The 16,130-nt window shown below is 38.9% G+C and overlaps 1 protein-coding gene across 3 annotated transcripts in view; it reads left to right on the forward strand.

Annotated features, from left to right (window-relative positions):
* LOC124872272 (metabotropic glutamate receptor 7-like) overlaps positions 1–16,130 on the forward strand; it is a 143,719-nt gene that overhangs the window by 71,387 nt on the left and 56,202 nt on the right. For all 3 annotated transcript variants that reach the window (XM_047372058.1, XM_047372077.1, XM_047372067.1), the window contains exons 2-4: positions 567–783; positions 14,336–14,471; positions 15,085–15,239. In XM_047372058.1, the coding sequence (XP_047228014.1) occupies positions 567–783; positions 14,336–14,471; positions 15,085–15,239 (508 nt within the window). The remainder of the gene's footprint in view (positions 1–566; positions 784–14,335; positions 14,472–15,084; positions 15,240–16,130) is intronic.

Consider the following 16,130-nt stretch of genomic DNA (forward strand, 5'->3'; position numbering starts at 1 on the left):
AAACTTTTCAATAATAGTCTAGTTTAGTGAATATACATCTTAAAAATTTTCTTACCTTTGCATACAAACAAGCAAGAGTTTGTTACTAATTTTTCCAGTTTATGTCCCTAAAAGCAGCTTTGTATTTGGCATTCAAAGTGAATCAGCGTTCTTATCCTTATCTTATTCTTATCGTTCTTATCCTTTAGCCTTTAAGTATATAGCTGACCCCGGCTATGTCTGTAAAATGAGGCAGTGTGCATTGTGGGACTGGAAATAGAAAATACGTTTTCGTTCCACTGTGGGGATTTCTCTGTGGGCTAAGCTGAGGTTATTCAGTGTATAAATATCACACTAAAAATACTAATCTGAGAACACTTTAATAAAATGGGAAATAGTGAGAGTGCAGTACACTGCACAACAAACAGGATGCAATTTTAAACACAACCTTCAAAGAATGCGATTTGTCAGAGCAGGCACCATAGCAACTGCTGCGATGCTGCATCAGAGCAACAAAATACATCTATAAACTTTATCTTCCCTTCTCCACCTGCTCCCCTTCTCTACCTGCTTATCTTCCCCTCAAGATCCCTCAGATCAGCTATGCGTCAACAGCCCCGGAGCTGAGCGATGACAGGCGCTATGACTTCTTTTCGCGGGTGGTTCCTCCAGACTCGTTCCAGGCCCAGGCCATGGTTGACATCATCCAAGCCTTAAACTGGACCTATGTCTCTACTGTCGCCTCAGAAGGCAGCTATGGGGAGAAGGGAGTGGAAGCTTTCACCCAACTCTCCAAGGAAGCAGGTAAGTCATGGAGACTTGCAATAGACACTGCAGTAAATGAAATTCTTATTCCGAAATATATTTTTTTAATTAAGAAATGAAATTACACTTTACTAACTCAGTCTGAGGTTCGTGTTTGTCAAAAAATCTGTTTTTGGGTCCATGAATTATTGAACTGTTTAGCTCATGAGTGAGTTGTGGAGTTTTCCTGGAAATGTAGATGGAGAAACAGCTGGCACAGAAAATCTCTGTAATGAGAAGTGCCTGTACTCATTTTACATTTTTTTTTTTAGCATTTGTTTCCCAAAATGATGAGAAAAATGATGAGTGGATTAGAAAGGCAAGAGAGAAGGCAGAAAAGTTTATGTTGGCTGATTGGGGAGTGTTTTGCTTTAAATTCTTCCTTCATGCTTCAATTGACAATGTATACTGCCACATTTATTGGTGCCACTGGTAAGAATGTCTAGAAACCCTTCAAATATATTCATCTTTCAATGCAGTAACATCATCTCATTCTGAAGCATAAAAAAAATCCAACTTTTAGTTAGTCGGGGAAAGTGATAAGAGCCCTAACAACCCCTTTAAAATAAATGTAACTCAGGTATTTTTTTAGAAAGACACCTTTTATGTCCAAAAAAAATATAATATTTGGAGTTTTCTAAACTCTACTGGACTCTAACTGAAATTGTGTCCTTTGATCAGATAAGATGTAAATTTAGCTTTTCTTTAACAAAACACTTAAGACGTGTGTGTTGTGATAGAAGAGAGGACTATGTGTATAAAGCACCTCATGCAGCTGTTAAGCATAGTGGAGGATCTTTAACACTGTGGGCCTGATTCGAGGAGTTTTAAAGAAAAGATCTGGTGGATAATACCAGAAAACTGAAAATTGGGTTTCGGCAGAACATTGACCCCAAACAAATGGCCTCATCAATCCAGAAATAGATCACCAGACACAAAATCAGTTGTCTTTCATGGCCATCTCAGTCCTGAACTTTAACTGTAGAGAAAACCTGTGGGGTGAGGACCCACGACTCTGGATCACAGAGGCAGATTATACAAAAGGAAGTTTTGGAACATCCCTCTCTCTGTATGTGCAAACATTGTGAATGTTAGAAAGATGTGTAAATGCTGCTGTATTGGAAAAATGCTTTTGACTTCAACTGTTTTCCGCTGTGTTATGTCACAAGTGCCATCTTCACTATCTGTCTCCATCTGGTTCACGAAGGAACCACACTGCAATATTGACAAGTTGTTATGCACATAGATATGCAGTTCAGGAGAAAATCACAGCATTTCTGATTAGGAATTGAGAAATTTTCTGATGGCTCGGATGTTGAATCTACTGTTAAGTGGTGCTAGTTGTTGCTTTGGTGATGTTTGATTCTAAAACAATATTTTGAATTATGCTACTACATTTTCAATGTAAGAATTTGCCTGTGCAAAAAATGTATTTAGCCTCTTTACATATTTTTACCAGAAGGGCCAATAAGTGTGAAAGGTGCTTTACATTGTCACTTGCTGATTACATGTACATGACAAGAGAATAATGCTGGTGGCCAGTCAGCTTAAGCTAACTCTTATCTGGTTCAACAAAAAACAAAAGAAAACAACTCTTTCTTAGAAGGAAGCGTTAAACAAACCACGTATTTAGTGGAGAAACCTTTTAAAATTTGTTTTACTTGTCTGAATCTGCTGTAGAACAATTATATGGATTTCCTAAGTGGAAATGATCCTATTTGAGGCTGAAGAAACACATTGTTATGTTTGAAGAGGTTTTAAAGATGATAAGTGATTTGTATTCAAACATTCAGATGTGTTTTTTGCCAGAAAGCGATCTGACAACTGTGAACCTGCTAACCTCACCTGTACTTTCCAGGCCAGCGCTGCCGACGGCATGTAGCTGTGTCAGTCAGTGACTACTGCTATCGGCAGAATAAACTCTGTTTATGTACAGTTCGGTGGATCAGCTAGCTTTATCAAATCATGTGGTTCATAGTGCTTCAGAATGCAGTCTGCAGAGACTCTCCACGCTGGCTGATGCAGTTTGTGTGCAACATGAGGCCAAAGGTGCCTCATTAAAAAGCATTGGGTGATTAACCAAACATGTCTGGTGATGCTTTCTTTCACCTGCACCTCTGAGGAACCTAGTCTAATTCCTGCACATTTGTTAGGAGTGAGCTCTGTCTCTTCTTTTAATAGACTAATGTGCACAACCCTCAAAAACATGGAAAGCTAATGATACCCGGCAGGCACTGATCAGAAGTTCAGCCCGCAGTAATATTATTACTGTGTGCATTCATGTCCAGTGTGTACACTCACTAAAACTTTAAGATGTTGTTTGCGGCTGTGTAATTTGCATCAACTGAGGGAGAAAGAGAGCACGGATGAGAAAGAAAGAGATGAAGTAGCCTGTGTAGCAGAGAATTAGGAAAAGTCCTAATTGAAGGCTGGTTTTGGAAGTCTCAGTTTTGAAATAAACACAGCTTCCACCACTGGGCTTCTCAGACACATTGCTGCTAATGTTTCATTCTTTCTTATGCAAAGAGCCATAAACAGAGTGATATAATTATGAGTCCCAAACAGCAACACAAGAGGTATGGAATTATAGCTATTGTTGTTTCGTACTCATTCTGCTCCCGCCGAGCTCTAGTCGCCACATTATTTTGTATTCATACACAAATGAGAATTATATCCTCTAAAGGAACATTTCCTGTACCCAAGGATTTATCTTTAATAAACACATTAATTATATAATTGCATAGACAGACATAGGATTCATTCAGTGGGTGGGGATGTGCATTACAAGTAACTGAAATGGACTGAAGTGAATAAGAAAAAATATCTTAGTTTATATGGAAAGACAGTGCAGTTATGAAAATTCTGTTGTAAACAAATGCAAAAAGAAGAGCTGCTTTGTTTGCTCGACATTGCAGCATCCCTTCAAGCTGATCCATAAGGCCTTGAAACATTTCTGTGCGGCTGCCCCGTTCACTTGCGTCCAAATGTCAGATGCATTAGTAGGATTCTCGTTTCACCACTTCAAGGAGAACCATCTCGCGTACTAATGCAATATGGGTTCCCATTACCCCAAGCTGAGACTAGAGTGATGGTCAGTCTGTATTGATCTTTTCCATTTTTTTTTCTCCTTTTTTATTTTATTTTTGCTCTACTGTCTCTCCTCGTGTTGTGCACCTTCCATCTAGCTCCAGGTGAATCTGGCAGAGATAAATCTTTGTACTTTTCTGTGTCTGTCTGGATTCGGGCCAGAGCAATAGAGTTCAGTTTTTCCCACCAGGTAAAAAAAATTGCCTGCATTTGAGGAAAACCTCCCACAAAGTATTACTGTAGAATTGATTGCAGAACCCTGCCAACACAAAGCTTTTTCAGATCTCGCCTTTGCAGTGATGCGAGGCTGGGATCTGCCTGTAAACATATTAGGCTCATACACAGCAGCTGAAAGGGGAGGAGGAGAGAGGTGTGACGTATCTGGAAAATAGACTGTGATCCTTCTCCAAGGCCCTTCTGACATTGACACGTCCCAGGCCATCAGTGGAAAAGGCAAGCAGAATATGAAAAGCACCGAGATGTAGAACATGAAAATAGGCTGCATGTCAGCCCAATTTAATGTGCTCCCAAGTGTTCAGGCAGGCAGACCAGAGGGATTAAGTCTGCTGTTTGACTGTCGAGGTGATAAATATAATTGCAGCATTATGGACACCCTGGAGGTTCTGGTTTGGAGGGTACTGGTGAGTAGGCGGGCAAGCTAGATGGCTGAAACATTCAAATGGTTCTACTTTAAAGGAATTTGTATATTGCCAAGCGAAATGGCAGTGCAGGGTCTCTCATCCTGCAGTGCATTTTTAGATCCGAGGGCACTGAGGATAAATAATTGAAGAAGTTAATGCGGTGCGTGACCTGTGGCAATCAGATAAGCCGAGAACTTCCAGGAGCCCAATAAAATTAGCAATGATGATCATTGAAACTCTCTTTGACACATTAATCCAATATCGAGCAAAGGTCACAGGATCATACTGTGTTTTTTTGTTAGTCCGTTGTAGGACCATTTTACAGTCACAAGCCAACCTGGTGCAGGGAAAAAAAATCTATGCTCAGAGTGACTATACCTGGAAATTATATTAAAATTAAACAATAGCACTAACACTAATTGATAATCTACATTCATAGTTAAAGGGAGAAATACCACTATCTGGAAAATATATTCTCAGCAGTTTATTTGGCTCTCAGTGGACATTTGGGAAAGGAGTTTTTTTCAGTCCTCAGAACCACCTTGGGGTTATTGGACTTCACAAGCACCAGTGAAGCTTCAGCAGACTATAATAGGGAGCTAGTGGGCTGGCCCATGCCGCTTACTGGGTCTTGGTCCCTATCCACCCACATTTCATACTGTACCCTGGGCCCATGAATGCTCTGTGATTTCTCTTCACATCACTGGACTCAGGGGGGCTGTTTTCATGCTTGGTGAGCATAACTCTCTCCCTTGTAACCACCTCCATATTTGAACTTTAGAAAACTTCTGAAGCCCTTTGTGTGGAAATATTCCTACAGAAATATACAGTCACAACATAAACACACTATTACACAATGTACACACAGCTAAGCATAACGCAGGTAAGGCATTTCTGTGTTACAATTGCTACTTGCTTTCCCACTTAACATATTGTGTACACCCCTTTTAGTTTGGCATGCACTTGTACTGAACAAATACAGCGTTATTAAAGCACATGCACAACATTAATTTGTGGAACCAGAGTGCAGAATTATACCTTATGCCACGCAAGTGAAAAAAGTGCCACCAAAACTAAACAGAGTATATGGACTCCCAGCTATTACTAGTCTCCTACATTGAAGAAGGAGGAGAGATGGACCATCCAAAGCTTTATGTCACCATTTTTCAGCAGCAGTATTTAATTATTTTATTGCTTGATGCTTTACTTGACTATGTCAACCTGAAAATATTAACAGTCTTTGTCTGCTGTTGAATAAAGTAAAACAAAAACATATTTACACATTGATTTTGTTTCCCTTGATGGCAGTTTTATCTATCGCAATGCCCATGTGTTGCATTTTAAATTGTTGAGTCCAGTCTGGGGTCTCCAAGCTTCAGCTTCCATGACATGCCCTCACAACCGTGATAAAGAACTGAGGAGCGTTTTTAAATACAAAGTTAATAAAAAAGATCAATTGTGGCATATCTCTTTCTATTTTCCATGTTATATTTGAAATGAATTTTCACAATAAAATGCCATTAATGATACGAATAAATGTTTTTTTTTTTTGTTTAGTCCTTTCTTTTTGTAATTAGGTTGCAAAATACATGTTTTATACTTCAGAACCTTTATTTTGCACACAAGCTCAGATTGGCACAAAGGAAAATATGGCCTGGGTTATGAAAAAAAAAACAACATTCAGCAAACAGAAAAATTGACTCAAACTCAAATTCTAACTTTTCAGCTTCCATTTAAGGGCAAACAGTGTTTTGCAAAAGAATTTTATCATGGCTTTTGAACCTTTTAGCATGTTGTCACATTGCATCTATAAACATTAATGCACGTTATTAGGATTCTAGGTGATAGACACACACAGTAGTGCATAATTGCAAAGTGGAACTAAAAGGATACATGATTTTCTTTTTGTTTTAAAAAAAAACTCCTGAAAATTGGAGCATGCATTTGTATTCAGTCCCACTATTTCAATAATTTGCTGAAACATTTTTCACTGTAGTTGCAACTACAAAACTTTTGTGGTGTGTTTGTACTAACGTTGAACATTAGAGACTGAAGTTTCTGCAGATTCTTCTTCGGAAAACAGATTAATCTCTGTCAGATTGCATGAAGAAAGAAGATTGATTTTCAAGTCTAGCCACAGAGTTTTTGGATTTAGGCCCTGGACTTTGACTGGGCCATTCCAACATGTGCAATTTTTTGATCTAAACTCCATTCCTCATTTACTTTCATTGTATCATGAAATATGTATCTTTGGTGGAGCCTTTAAAACACGGCACGAGGAAAAATAACAAGAAAGAAAGAAAATAAATAATATATACATGTAAATACACCATAAGTACACCATACATAAAGCACACCCACAAATAAATCAAATCATAAATCATTTGTACATACACAGTTACACTTGAACACCTGTAATAAAAGGAAAGCAACAAACAAGAAAGCAAAAAGAAAAAAGGTTTTGGACAAGCCTGCCAGAAAAAGCAAAGCGAACTGCAGCATGATCTATAGTTAAAGCTGGGAAGAAGCAAAAATATTTAGGTAGGATTTCTTCTATAAGCTCTGAGTGTGACATACAAATACCCTCCATAACTCTTAACGGATCACTGTCCCAAAAACAACATGCCAAGTTTTTATTTTTTTAGGTTTTAAGTTTTCTTTTCAGATACTGTGAGACAGAAAATGGTAATGCAAATTCTCCATTATGCATGTAATGTTAATGTATAAAAAAAGCAAACCTTTGAAAAAGAAATATTATTTTAAATACAGGCCTTTAAAATATCTTTACATAATGAAAGACTTTTGGGACCATGGGTGCTTTTATACTTGGCTTTTCTGACCCACTTTAATCTCCCAGAGCCTGACATTTCTCTGCCTCACACTGGACATCAACAACCAGAACAGACATGCAGCTCTCCTTTAAATCTATTGTCTGAGATGAGGACTCTTTCAAGTCCATTTCCATTCCAGCGACAGCAGAAGGTGGGCCAACCCACTGCGCAGCACTCTGAAACTACTGACACAACACTAGCATTTTTATCATGCCAACATCCCCTCCTCTCTCTGTCCGACCATCTGACTGACTGACAGATGAGGTATTCCGCAGGTATTCAATAATTTAGCCACTGTTGCACAACCACCAGCACACAGGCACTGGGGCAGTTTTAAGCCCACAGCACATTTCTTAGTACAGATGGGCTCTGCTCCAAATGCTTTTATCTTCATCAGTGGGCCATGTGGTCTCTGTTTTATTAACTGTTGTGACCTCTAATCAGTCTTTGCTCAAGATCTTGCAACCCTTTACAAACTTTAGCTGGGTTTGGTCTGGATGTAATTTCATAACACTACAATCCTAAATAGTAAATATTAACAGCACCTATGTTGTTATTATGAATATATTATTTAATATCAATATTTTAATATTTTATCAAATAATATTTCAGTCTGTTAAGGGTTGTCCTGTGAATACCAGCCCAGTAAGGCGATGGTATTAGGACAAAATAGAAAGGTGTGAGACGAGCTCTGACATTATTGAACAGCATAACCTCTGCACATATATGGAATGAATTCACACAATTTCTTAAAATACAAGAATTTATTAATAAAAATAAGTCAACTCAAAGTCAAATATATTTCAATCAACAAACCCTTTACTATGCTAAAACAATCCAACTAAACTACCAAGCAGAATTAAAGAATAAGGAAGACTAATGGGCTATGTACAATATAAACAAGTTGATTAAAAAGATGATTGGAAATCATGACCAAAAAAGTGATGCAACATTAGCATGCAATGTTTATGTTTGAGAACCAAGTATTATCTTGAAGAATCTGGAAATGAAGTTAAGTTAGTTTTGGAACCAACTTGGGCAATAATCAGCAAACGTTTAGACAACCATTCACAATGCAAGATTAGATAAAATATAATTTTAATAAAATAATGTTTTAAATGATGATCTGCTGAATAAAACCAACCTTCTGGATGACTAATGCTCAACGGTGTCTAATTACCTGCTTTTATTTATTTATTGAAATAATATTCGAAGAAATATTATTAAGCAAACATTTTGAAAAGAGCCAGATCTTTCTGGAGAAATTGGGCTTAATGGTGTTTACTTAGTCATCAAATTTAGTAAATGATGTTTAGGAACCATTATTCACTAGCTTGAAAACCAACAACCTTTCTGTTGAATACCCTTTAGTAGCAAGCACGTGTTCTTACTGGTTAGCAAAGAAGTGGATAGCTTAGCACCAGAATCAACACATACCTTTAAAATACCAGGGTTAATAAAAGGGTTAAAATGCATAAGCGCGGACGGCGCGTTATGAGCAATGTTTTGTTTAAAATCACCCTTTAAATAAAGTTTATCTTAACCTTAAAACATACAAAGAACACAAATCGGCACTGTGCTACAGATAGCCTGCTAGCACTAAGGTAGCCGAGTTTTACAAAAACTTCATAAAATGAAAAACGTTTAGATCATTTCATCCTAAATCTGTCTCTGCCCAAAACACCTAACCTCATGAACCATGGTGAGGAAACGTTGTCCAAGGGGCGAAGCTTGAAGAAACGTCCACAGTCAACAAGCGGCTAACCTTGGGGGTTGAAGGTGCGTTCGCTCTGTGAACAAAAGGGTTATCTCCGGAGCTGTAGCTGGGCGGCTCGTTCTTTCCGTCAACCAGCTGTGCAAACCGTAAACATGGCGGTGCGGGCCGTTGTCCTTCCTTCAGACTCGGCTTGTAGAAACAGCTTCTCTACCGGGGGTTTCTCTGCGACACAGCTTTGCTTCTGCGGGGGCTTCGGAGAGAAAAGGTAAGCAACTCTTACACCTTAATTTCCCCGTTCATGAATTAAATCACCGGGTACACAAACAGTGCTCCACTCATACTTATCTTGTGCATATGATCGATGATCGTATGACATTCTTGGATCCAGTTTGAAGAGTTTATGTCTGTTTGCCAGCAAAAAACATCAGCGCGCTTGGCCTCCCCTGACCGGCACCTCTCGAAGGTCGTGTGGAAGAGAGCGGATGTAGCAACAGCTGTGCTTTTATTTGGGTAGTGGTGTCACAGGAAGTCCGCAGTTATTCCGTTTCCTGGCTGTGCCGGAAGAAGGTTAATGCACTTTATTTTGAAAGTTCCAGAAAGGTCCGTACCGGAGTTTAATGTTGAAATCCATGGCTGCGGGTCCCAACACCATGCAATGTTTATGTTTGAGAACCAAGGATTATCTTGAATAATCTGGAAATGAAGTTACATTAGTCTTGTAACCAACTTGGGCAATAATTGGTATACCTTTAAACAACCATTCACAATGCAAGATCAGATCAAATATTATTTTAATAAAACATTTTAATGATTTGCTGAATAAAACCAACCTTCTGGATGACCAATTCTCAATGGTGTTTAATTAGCTCCCTTTATTTATTAAAATAATATTTATAGAAACATTAAGGAAATATTCAAATAACATTTAAGGAAATATTATTTTGAATAAGAACCAATCCTTTTTGGATAAATGGGTCTTAATAGTGTTTAATTAGTTATCAAGTTTTGTAAAATAATATTTAAGGACATTTTATTTTCTAGATTGGAAACTAACAGCCTTTCTGGGCAAATGATCTTCAGCTGACTCATAAAGTGGTAGCACGTGTTCTTAGCCCTTATCGGTTGGGGCTAACAAAAGAAGCTTATAGCTTCTCATCAGAATCAAACACATACCTTTAAACTACCACTAATAAAAGGGTTAAATGCATAGGCGTGGATGGAGGGTTATGGCTGAACATCTGTGTTTAAAATCACCCTTTAAATAAAGTTTGTCTTAACTTAAAAAAAAAACACAAACACAGAACACTTAAACTGAGCACATGTGCTGAGCAGCCGATCAGCTAGCACTAAGATAGCTGAATTCTCAACACAAACAAAACCAAAGGTCGTAAAACGAACATTGTTCAGATTATTGGATTCTAAACTAATCTTCTCTGTCCAAACACTATCTCTTATGTGAACCTTCCTAAGGAGACATTGTCCAGGGCGACGAAATTGAGGAAACATCCACGTGTGGGTAAACAAAGGGTTAACTTGCAGCTAACCTCCATAGCTGTGGGGTGGGGTGGCTCATTCTGCCGGGCCAGGCAGAATTGCACGCAGAGTGACGTGTTGTGTTGTCCATGGTCCTTCCTTCAGGCCGGGAAAACCGCTCTACTAGGTGTAGAAACAGGGTCTTCGCTGGGAACTCTCTGGAACACAATTTGCTTCTGTAGACCTCAAAAAGAAAAGTCAAGCCATGCCTGCACCTTAGTTACCCTGTTCATGAACGAATACCAGATACAGAAACAGCAATTCATTCCTACTTAACATAGTGCATATGATCGCGTGATCATATGCCACTCTTGGATCCAGTTTGAAGAGTTATGTCTGCTTGCCAGCAAGAAGACAGTAGCGCACGCTGTGTGTCTCTCCTTCCAGTTTTGCTGGGGACTTGCGTGGAATAGGTCCGCTTGTTGGGAAACGGGGTATTTATTCAGACAGTGAAGACACGGGAAATTCGCTGTCACTCCCTTCTTGTTCCTATTCCTGGCTTTGCTGGAAGTAGGTTAATGCCATTTCTTTTGAAAGTTCCAGAATAGTTCTAACTGGCCTGTAATGTTGTAACCCATGGCTGGGGTCCCAACACCTAGCAAAAGCATTCATACCCTGTTGAACTTTCTCATATTATGTCACTTTAATACCACAAACTTCAAAAATATTTACTGGGATTGTATAATAGACCATGACAGCAGCACATAATTATGAAGTTAAAAGAAAATACTTATTTTTAACAAAATTCTTTGCTAATAAAAATCCCAAAAGTGTGCCTTGCTTTTGCATTTATTCCCTTTATTATAATAACACTAAATGAAATCCAGTGCACCAACCAACTGCTGTTCTGGGAAAACATCAGAAGTCTATTAGAGAATATTACTAATGAAACTAAATCAAGAAGATCAAGGACCACAGCAAGGTCAGGAATAAAGTTGTGGAGAAGTCTAAAGTGAGGGTAAGGTTTTACAACACTATCCGGAATTTTAAAGCTTCAGTGTTCTTTGAGTTGTTCAAGCCTAGAACATCTCATAGAACACTGTCAATGTATCATCTGAAAATGGATAAAACAGTAAAAATAGTACAACTTCAAACCTACTAAAATAACTTTTAAGGAGAGCATCGGAGAACCAACTAAGTTTACTCTGGAGGGGCTGCCGAGATTCACAGCTCAGGTTGGTGAATCTGCCAAGTTCGACAGGAAATGGTGGCGGAGAGAGAGGAGAAGACATGCGGCAAATGTCGCCAGGGCCGGGACTCGCACCCGGGACTCGCACCAGGCCGTGTCGAGGAATAAAGCCACCATACATGGGCGTGCCTAACCCCCTGCACCACCAGCGCTGCGCCTAAAAATCAAGTTTTTATGAAAGAGTACCAAGAAAAACAGCCTTTGCTAAAACAAAATCAGCAGAAGTCCAGTTCAGAGTGTACAACGAGCCATGTTGGAGACAAAAAAACATATAGATGAAGTTGCTCTGGATTGGTAAGATAAAACTTTATCTTTTTGATTCATATGCAAAATGCCATGTGTGACAGAAAACTCAGAGCACCATCCCACACCATACCAATTAAACATGGTGGTGTCAGCGTCATGTTGTGCTAATGTTCAACTTCAGCAATACAGGGAAGCTGGTCAGAGCTGAAGGTAAGATCACTGAAGCTATGTACAGGGCATAAAACCCAATAGAGGCTGCAAAAAACTTCACCAGAAAACAACTGGAGCTGACCTGAAACATTCAGAGCCAAGATAGAATGGTTTATATTAAAGCATGTTTATGTGTTACAATGACCCAGTCAAAATCCAGTGTTGAAATCAAATGTATAATCTGTGGCAAGACTTTAGTGTGTCATTATGCTTAAAGATGCTCTATAATTTCTGAGGTTGAACTGTTTTGCAAAGACACATGAACAAAGCTTTAGGTTTATATAAAGCTGATTTGTACCTGTAACTGCAGCAAAAGCATTGACTTATAGGGTCCAATTACAAAAGTGATACACATTTTTCAGTTTTAATAAAAAAATAAAAAAACCTTCAACTCTACAATTATGCTCTTTGATGTTTGTCTGTCACATAAAATTCCAATAAAACACATTGTAGTTTGTGCCGTATTGAGATAAAATATTACAAAATATAACTGGTTTGAATACATTTGCAAGCCACTGTGTAAACATATTTTATTTTTGGTGCTTTTGTAGTTATTGCGCATGAATCTTACATATAGAAATAAAGAAGCCTAGAAGTGAAGGGTGTTGCTAAAGCCTTATTCATCACATGGCTTCGAAGACAGAAACCTGGAAGTGCAGTCTCATGCAGCGTGCACTCTGGCTTGAATTATCTGAACTCCCTGAGCTGAAAAAGAGCTTTAGTTTTCATCCTTGGAGGCCCGCAGCCTGGTCTTCTTTGCACAAATGACACAGAGCACATTTTCCTCATAAGAACTTACCACAAACCCTTAAGCAACCACATAGCCACTGGCAGGATATCCATTTTTATGTTTAGTCCATTCTGGCTGGATAACAGCAGCCATCTGAGAAGCCTTTTGACACTTGCTGTGTCTTTTCTTACATCAAAAGAAAAAAAAACCCAGCTTTGCTTGCTGATGCTGGAAACAACACAAATCTTTAAAGAGGTTCAACAGTTATCATTTTGCTTTCTTCTGCCTTAAGAAACGCCACTGAAAAATCGTGACTGTAGATGTATGATCTGCCAGCTAAAGGCTGTTTTTATCAAAGTAATGAGCCTGAGGAGAGTGGCAATTAGGAGATCCCTTCCATATCTCTGTCTATTCAGAGAAACTCAAACTGAGAGGTTATTGGGTAGACTATTAAAATGCTTGAGTGGGAGAAATTTAATTGGTTTGGGTAAAGCTTTGCTGTTGACTCGGGACATGAGCTGCTGCTTCACTGTAGGCCTTCAGTAGTTAGAATGCCCTCCTGCACAGGTTATCATATTATCTGTTTATCTCCAGCGCTCCAAAGGTTAGCACGTCCTCCGTACCTATAATTACCACATCACGCGGGAGCAGAAGCCTGTTTCAGGTTATTTTTGTGAAAGAGAGGATTTCGCTCCTCCACCCAATAATGAGCTGTTGAGTATCATAACATCGAATAATCTGCTTAAAGCAAAACGGGGAAATATGTACCGTGTTGAGAGCAGCGTGTGGCAATCAGCTCTCTCCATCCTGTACAAACTCATCAGCGGTGACCTGTCTGAGAGAGATTTATTGTCTGTATTAATATCCTCTTTGTTTGCTATTGCCAGCTGCACTATCTGATCGGTTCAGGTTTCAGTAAGAGATGTTTGATAATGACACAAGATGAAAATTCAATGCCGAGCTGGTGTTTTCTTCTCAAATCCATAATATTAAATCTGTAGCTTTGCGTCCCGGTGGGTGTGGATTATTGGATTTGTGATAGCAGATGTGTTTGTTACTGTCTCTGTCTGTGAAATGATGCTGACGCTTAGCAGGAAGGTTCACCATACAGTAAGTGACTGCAGGCTGCTGTCATTTGCAGATCATTGCCAAAATGTAAATGTATACACTCTGAGGATATCGTTAGACTCCATAGAAGGCATAGCAGCTTTATCAAAGTCCTCCTATTGTGTTTAGACTTGTTTTTCATTTCATATTGGAGAAATTTCCATTAAAAAACTGCAGCTATTGTGACCTGAGGTTTCGAAAGACTGTGCATGAAGGGAATCCCAGAGGCCTACTTATTGTTCCTTCTTTCCCATTATAAAGGTGGAATCTGCATCGCCCAGTCTTTGAAAATTCCCCACAACCCCAAGACAGAGGATTATGACAAAATCATCCAACAGCTGCTGGAAACACGCAATGCACGGGCAATCATCATCTTCGCCAGCGAAGAAGACATAAGGTGAGGAGCACAGCGGCACGATCTGGAGTCATATGTGTTGATTTCGGCATGCCGCTGACTCGCCACGTTGGAGAGTTTTAATCTCCAAGCAGCAGGTTCTGAAAAAAAAACAAAAAAAAATAAAAGCTAGAAGCATAGTGTTAACATGAACACAGACTGTGTCTGGCTGCACAAACATACCTGCAACAAGACAAACATGGCTCAGAGGAGAAGCAGGGAATTCAGGTTGGAACAAAGCAGAGGAAATATTATTTTATTTACAATAGCCCTTGAGTAATGTTTATATAGTGAAGCACATAATCAAACCTTTAACACATGTAAATTCAGAATAAAGAATCTAGATGTGAAGTGCAAATGATAAGAAAATAAGTGTATGTCTGCCGGCAGACATATATTGTGTTATTTAAATATTACCATCTCTTCCTTCCCCAGAATACATACTGCACAATAAGAACATGGCTTATGCTCTAATGAGAAAAACCTCTGGAGAGGCCTTTAATGTCCAAAGAGCTGCTTAAGGCTAGCTGTGCCTCAGTTTGATAAATACAGGGTTGCACACCTTTCTCGCTCTCCCTCTGTTTCTCCACTAATAACCAAATGGTTGTCCTTGCAGAGGAGTTCTCAATGCCACCAAGAGGGCCAACGAGGTGGGCCATTTCCTGTGGATTGGATCTGACAGCTGGGGGTCCAAGAGCAGCCCGATCCATCAGCTGGAGGACGTAGCAGTAGGAGCAGTCACAATACTGCCCAAACGCTCCTCCATTGAAGGTATCTGCATCATGAACACCATATGCTTCATTGTAATTTCTTTGAATCTGTGGCTTTCAAATTATTCCACTACACCGTATCAACAGAAATATAACCATTTTTTTCTCACATTAAATCTGACTAAAATGTTGCTGTTCTAGGGTAGCTGGATTACCCAAATTGATTATATGTGCTAACTGCGAGAAGATGAGAAAGAGACTTTTTTATTACTTTCTTAAACTTGAGAACTTCACATACACTAAGATTATTTTAGTTTTAAACAATAAGCCCAGATGATGGTGTCAGAACAAAATTTTTGTTAACTCTAGGCACACCTGTAAATGTAACACCCCAAACACTTGTGACATTTAAATGTTTAAGGAAATCAGAGTGAGCACCATCATAATGTTTACACTGAACTCTGTGCTCTGTCATGGGGGAGGCACTCAATTTACATTTTTAAGTTGGTAGAGTTTTACAAGGAAATTTGAATTAGGTTTTCTGTTTTTCTGGAATATAATTGTGACACATAAACCAACTTCCTTTAGCTGCTGGCCAGTATGCTAAGAAGGGCCCCTATTTATCTTGCCATCCCTTAAAAAACTAGAGGATTTAAATAATCTAGTGGATTCTGTCTGAAAAGAATGAAAATCACTGAACAATTGTTTATAACAAGGAAAAGATATTGTCAGATCAACACAGATATGATTCAACACAAACAAAATCAATCTTCATCCATGACCATCTCAGACTCTTGGCTGAAATCCTTGTGGGTTTAGTTAAAGAGAAGCAACAGATGCTGTATTTTACTAGTCCTTTTTAGTTTTCTGTTTCTCATGTTAGTTTTTATTAGACTGTAACAACATTTCTAATTTCAGTTTAAAAAAGGAAGTTTGGTAACATTTCCTTTGA

Source organism: Girardinichthys multiradiatus, chromosome 1 (assembly GCF_021462225.1).
Source record: "Girardinichthys multiradiatus isolate DD_20200921_A chromosome 1, DD_fGirMul_XY1, whole genome shotgun sequence".
NCBI classification, from domain to species: domain Eukaryota; kingdom Metazoa; phylum Chordata; class Actinopteri; order Cyprinodontiformes; family Goodeidae; genus Girardinichthys; species Girardinichthys multiradiatus.